General features: G+C 46.4%; 1 protein-coding gene across 1 annotated transcript in view; it reads right to left on the bottom strand.

Annotated features, from left to right (window-relative positions):
- Nucleotides 1-5206, bottom strand: part of IFT140 (intraflagellar transport 140) — a 94275-nt gene extending 89069 nt beyond the window's left edge. The window contains exons 1-2 of the mRNA XM_006763928.2: nt 4777-5206; nt 95-272 (exon numbers count right to left, since the gene is read on the bottom strand). Of these exons, the coding sequence (XP_006763991.1) occupies nt 95-241 (147 nt within the window). The 5' untranslated portion in view covers nt 242-272; nt 4777-5206. The remainder of the gene's footprint in view (nt 1-94; nt 273-4776) is intronic.
- Nucleotides 5207-5489: the final 283 nt, after the last annotated feature.

The raw sequence follows: 5489 nt of genomic DNA, 5'->3' as shown, positions 1-5489 counted from the left end.
CCTTCCCCTCCCCTCCCCTCCCTTCCCTCTCTCACCAAAAAAGAGACAAGAGCCAGAAGCTACTGAAGTCATAATCATTGCTTCCAGTACTTACTTGCTCCAAGTATATATCCACGCTGCCTCTTGAGGCTGTGCCGACAGAGGCCACTGCCAGGAATGGATGGACAGGGTGCCAGCTGATGTGGGAAGGAGATCCAGCCGAGTCTGGGGCTTCTATCCGGTGGTCAAAATAGAGGGCCATGATGAAACTCAGACCTAGTCAGGGCTGAAACCTGCAGGGGAGAAACAACCAAGTCCTGTGGGGTGTTTTTTTGTTTTTTTTTACAAAATGACTGTGTACAGAATCAGGAAAGAAAAGCATCATGGAACTATCACACACAAGACACTCAGTAACTTATAAATGTCCCTTCACACCGATTCAGGAGATTTTATGTGGAAGAGATCTCTAACAGGAAAAACAAAAATACAATGAGAAGCAAGGGGCTGGAACCGCAATGATCCAGAGGGTAATGGAAAGCAGTAAAACTTCTTGCCATCAGAACAGCAAAGAAAAGCCCTGCTGCCTGGACATGTAATCCTTGATCGTTTGTATTCCGATCATAATGCAGATAATTTCTATTTCTATAGTCCCCCTTTAGCAAAATTTTCAAGTCAAATAAAAGCAAACTGCTTCACAAAAGAGAAATGTATAGAAAAACCTAGTATTCAATTTCTGATAAAGCTTGAAAAACCAAGGCAGTCTTCACCTCCGACTCTCAGGTGGTAGAAGGCAAAAGGATTCCTTTGTTAGAGTGTCAAGAACAAACCCACAGCAACTGCAGAGAAGCTGAACTTCAATAGTTACAGGAACTCAACCCCTCCCTCCCTCCTCTCTTACTTGGAAAAGATGTGCATACTGTGCCTTTGAGGGAGGGCTAGAATGGTGAATGAAATGAAATGATACCCCTAACCGGTTTGGCTCAGTGGATAGAGCGTCGGCCTGCAGACTGAAGGGTCCCAGGTTCGATTCAAGTCAAGGGCATGTACCTTGGTTGCAGGCACATCCCCAGTAGGGGGTGTGCAGGAGGCAGCAGATCAATGTTTCTAACTCTCTATCCCTCTCCCTTCCTCGCTATAAAAAAATCAATAAAATACACATTTTTTAAAAAAGAAATGAAATGATAGTCAGACTTCTGCCCAATTTTTCATACCACAGAGTCAGTTTGGGGAAGCTAATTAGTGGAGAAGAGACTATGTGTAGAGTGGTTTGCTATCACTTAAACTTATTCAACTTCATACTCATTAAGATGGCTATTATCCAAAAAAATAGAAAATAAGTGCTGGTGGGGCCCTAACCGGTTTGGCTCAGTGGACTGAGCACTGGCCTGCGGGTTCGATTCCGGTCAAGGGCATGTACCTTGGTTGTGGGCACATTCCCAGTGGGAGGTGTGCAGGAAGCAGCTGATTGATGTTTCTAACTCTCTATCCCTCTCTCTTCCTCTCTGTAAAAAAATCAATAAAATATGTTTAAAAAAAGAGAAGTGTTGGTGGGGATGTGGAGAAATTGGAACCCGGTTGCATTGCTGGTGGGATGTAAAATAGTGCAGTCACGATGGAAAACAGTATGGTGGTTCCTTAAACATTAAACACGGACTTACCATATGATTAGGTAATTCCAGTTTATATGATATTATTTATATACACAAATAATTGAGAAAAGCAGGGACTTGAACAGATATTTGTACATAAATATTCATAGCAGCATTTTTCACAGTAGCCAAGAGAGGGAAACAAGCCAAATGCCTATCAACAGATGAATGATTACACAAATTCCGTTTTCAATGGAGTATCATCCAGCCTTAAAAAGGAATGAAATTATGACACATTAAAACATGCAAGAACCTAGAAGACATTAAGCTGAGTGAAATAAGCCACACACAAAAGAGCAAACAATGTATGATTCCACTTACAGGAGGTACCTAGAGTAGTCAAATTCAGAGACAGAAAGTGGGTTGGTGGGTGCCAGGGCCCGCTGGGACTGGGGCTGGGGCTGAGGTGGAAGGGGGCAGCTGTTTAATGTGTACAGGGTTTCAGTTTGGGAAGATGGAAAAAAGTTCTGGAGATGATGGTGGTGATGGTTGTACGACAACGTGAAGGCACTTCATGCCACTGAACTGTATACTTAAAAAGGGTTAAGTTTTACATTGTGCATATTTAACCACAACAAAAAATTATGCACAATAAGTATTCAACACCTGCAAAATGCTGTCAGTCTATCATTACAGGGGATGGACTATGACATGTGCTTTTAGTAAAGCCACAGTTGCATCCGAGGAAGCCGCAAAAGCTCAGTTTGGATCCAGAGAAGGAAACCCCTTCATTAAGAAGTTGGAAAGCATATGGGTATAAATGAACCGTCACATTTCAAACGTTTACCTTTTTGTTATGAATATGGACCCTGAAAACTAAACAAAGGCAACATTTTCGAGGTTGTGCTCTCACCATCACAAACTGCTGAGCACTTCTTCAGGGCTCCTGAGGGAGCAGCCAGGCACTGGTTGGAGGAGCTGTGGGTGCCGTGGTGGGCAAATTGCGGCTTGCGAGCCACATGTGGCTCTTTGGCCCCTTGGGTGTGGCTCTTCCTAAGCCTTAGGAGTACCCTAATTAAGTTAATAACAATGTACCTACCTATATAGTGTAAGTTTAAAAAATTAGGCTCTCAAGAGAAATTTCAATCGTTGTACTGTTGCTATTTGGCTCTGTTGACTAATGAGTTTGCCGACCACTGGGCTGGGGGGATTGGAGTCAGGAGAAGGGGCAGGTGCAGGGGTCTCCCGCACACACACATCACTAAGGACATCTATACTGGTCGGGGCTCTGATTTCTTTGAGTCCAGTCCTTATGCAAACCTTCAAACAAAGCTATTAAAAATGAAAATACACCAGATAAATACCTGGTGATTTAATATAGCAAAGGAAACCCTTTAAAGTGAGTTTTAATATGTTGCAGCCAGCCAAGTGTCTAAATTCTGGACTATGGGAAATTCCTATTCATGCTTAACAAATTTACTTTGTGAAAATATTCCTCTGCAAAATGTGAAATGTTAATTTGTTGTAATGATGGAGAAAGAATTATAATAGCACTTGAAAAATTTAAACCTGATTTCCTCAGATTTGAAATAGTTTTTATTTCCAAATCACTTTGTAGTAAGTATGTATGCAAACAGATCTTTACATTACTCGTTCCCTCCTGCCCGTGGCTTTCCCAGGGACTCTCTCCCTGACACTCCTCCTCTGGGTACTCAGGAAGCCTCTCTTCCTCCAGGGAGCTCTCCGTCTTGATTTCTAGTGTCCCCATAAAACCCGGTACTTCTCTTTTAAAGTATATTTTTATTGATTTCAGAGAGGAAGGGAGAGGGGGAGAGAGAGAGAGAGAAACATCAATGATGAGAATCATTGGCTGGCTACCTCCTGCACGCCCCCTACTGAGGATCAAGCCTGCAACTCTGGCCTGTGCCCTGACAGGGAATCAAACTGTGACCTCCTGGTTCATAGGTCCACGCCAACCACTGAGCCATGCTGGCCTGGCAGAACCCTGTACTCCATCGCTGTACTTAGACTTTATTATAAATGTGTATTTGGTCAACCATCCTCCACTCCCTGCCAGGTATCTATCCCACAGAGTGGGAGGCTGCTGGAGCAGCACCAGGCCCTAGAACAGTGCCTTGCACAGAATAGGCCCCCAATAAGTGAATCCCTGATGAAGATATTTATTAGCAAAGAAAGATGTCTTTGATGTTGTGTTAGCTGTAAAAATTGGTTTACAGGCCAGACTGAGTGAGTCCATTTATACAATGCATAAATGCACTTTAACATTTTCCTACAGTATCATCTGCATAATTACAAGTTACCAGAGTAAACACAAGGAGAAATGAGTAATAATAAAATCATTGCCCATGACGTCTATTAATTGCACCAGTTCAAAAACAAGTGAACTTTTCCTTAAAACAAACTCAGGGTCACTAGAACATTAAAAGCATTTGGTAAATATATATACACTTTGGGGGAAAGAAAAAATTCCATTAGTTCTAATCAATGAACTCCTCTAGGTTCCAGCCGTCCAACATCTCGACCACCTCCATCAAACCAACTTTTGGGAAAGAATATGTTAAGCTCATTCAAGGGAGGGGTTCGTGGTATTAAGGTTAATGTAAATTACTTTACTGCTTGGAGATGCTGCAGGAGAGAACCTGAAGGAACTTGGGGAAATAGAGCTGAGTGGACGAGTGTGGGGGGTAGATATTAGTGCCCCTTCACAAACTCCCAGCCTCTAGGCCACAGCCCGCAGGCTTGGGGACATGCAGGGTCAGAACTGTATCTTGGGAATACGAAGGAGAGCCTTCCCTGGCTGGGACCGTTCGCCCAGAAAGGTACTTCTTATTCTCTCCCTGCCCGCGGACACAAGTACTCTGCCAGCGTCCGCCACCAACCCACCCGGTCAGCTCCCCGGGGATCGCACGGCCACGCGACCCTCAATAGAACCCGGACTACGACTGAGGAGGCCATAAGCCCCTAGCCTGGGGCCGCGGGAGATCCGCGGAGACCGGATTTCCGGACGAAAACAACTTGGGATGGCGATGGACCCGACTGGCTCGCCTGGTCGTCGCCCTCCTCCCGGCCCCGCACCCCCGACACCACCCGAGTCCGTCCCCGGTCCCGCTTCTTCGTCGCCCGCCTCGGGGCTCCCGCCTCCTGATCCCTCACTTCCCCGACCCCAGCTCCCTCGGACCGCTCTCACCTCTCTCGGCCCCGGCGCCGCCGCGCGTTGCTAGGACTACGGCTGCTCGCGGAACGCGGAAACAGCCGAAGTGAGTGACTAGGAGGCCGAGGGCGCCCGAAGCGCCACGAGAGGCCGGAAAGAACCGAAGATAATCGGGAACGTTCGTGCGGAGGGTTAGATTGCCAAGCAGGTTTCCGCGGGCGGCGAGCTCCACGGTCTTACCGGGCAGTTTCCCCCCATCCCAGCCACGGTCGGGAATCAACAACGCTAGCTCGCAAAGTGGGGCCAAGAGGCCAGGGTATGCCATCCTGCGCAGAGAAGGGAGCTGGCGAAATTCTTCTAGGGGTGATGGCGATGCAAACCTGTTGGGATTCGCTCCTGTAGTTACACCTTTTCAACCGCTTAGGTTTGTCAGAAGGTGGAGGAAGGCAACAGACTGTGGGGGAGAAACGGAACGCCATCTTCTTTAAGAGCGCTCTCTTGCCGAAACCGGTTTGGCTCAGTGGATGGAGCGTCGGCCTACGGACTGAAAGGTCCCAGGTTCGATTCCGGTCAAGGGCATGTACCTGGGTTGCAGGCACTTCCCCAGTGGGGGATGTGCAGGAGGCAGCTGATCGATGTTTCTCTCTCATTGATGTTTCTAACTCTCTATCTCTCTCCCTTCCTCTCTGTAAAAAAATCAATAAAGTATATTTTTTTAAAAAAAGAGCGCTCTCTTGTTAGTCTTATTG

This window comes from Myotis davidii, unplaced genomic scaffold, assembly GCF_000327345.1.
Source record: "Myotis davidii unplaced genomic scaffold, ASM32734v1 scaffold599, whole genome shotgun sequence".
Classification (NCBI taxonomy): Eukaryota; Metazoa; Chordata; class Mammalia; order Chiroptera; family Vespertilionidae; genus Myotis; species Myotis davidii.
This window is presented reverse-complemented; position numbering and strand designations above follow the sequence as displayed.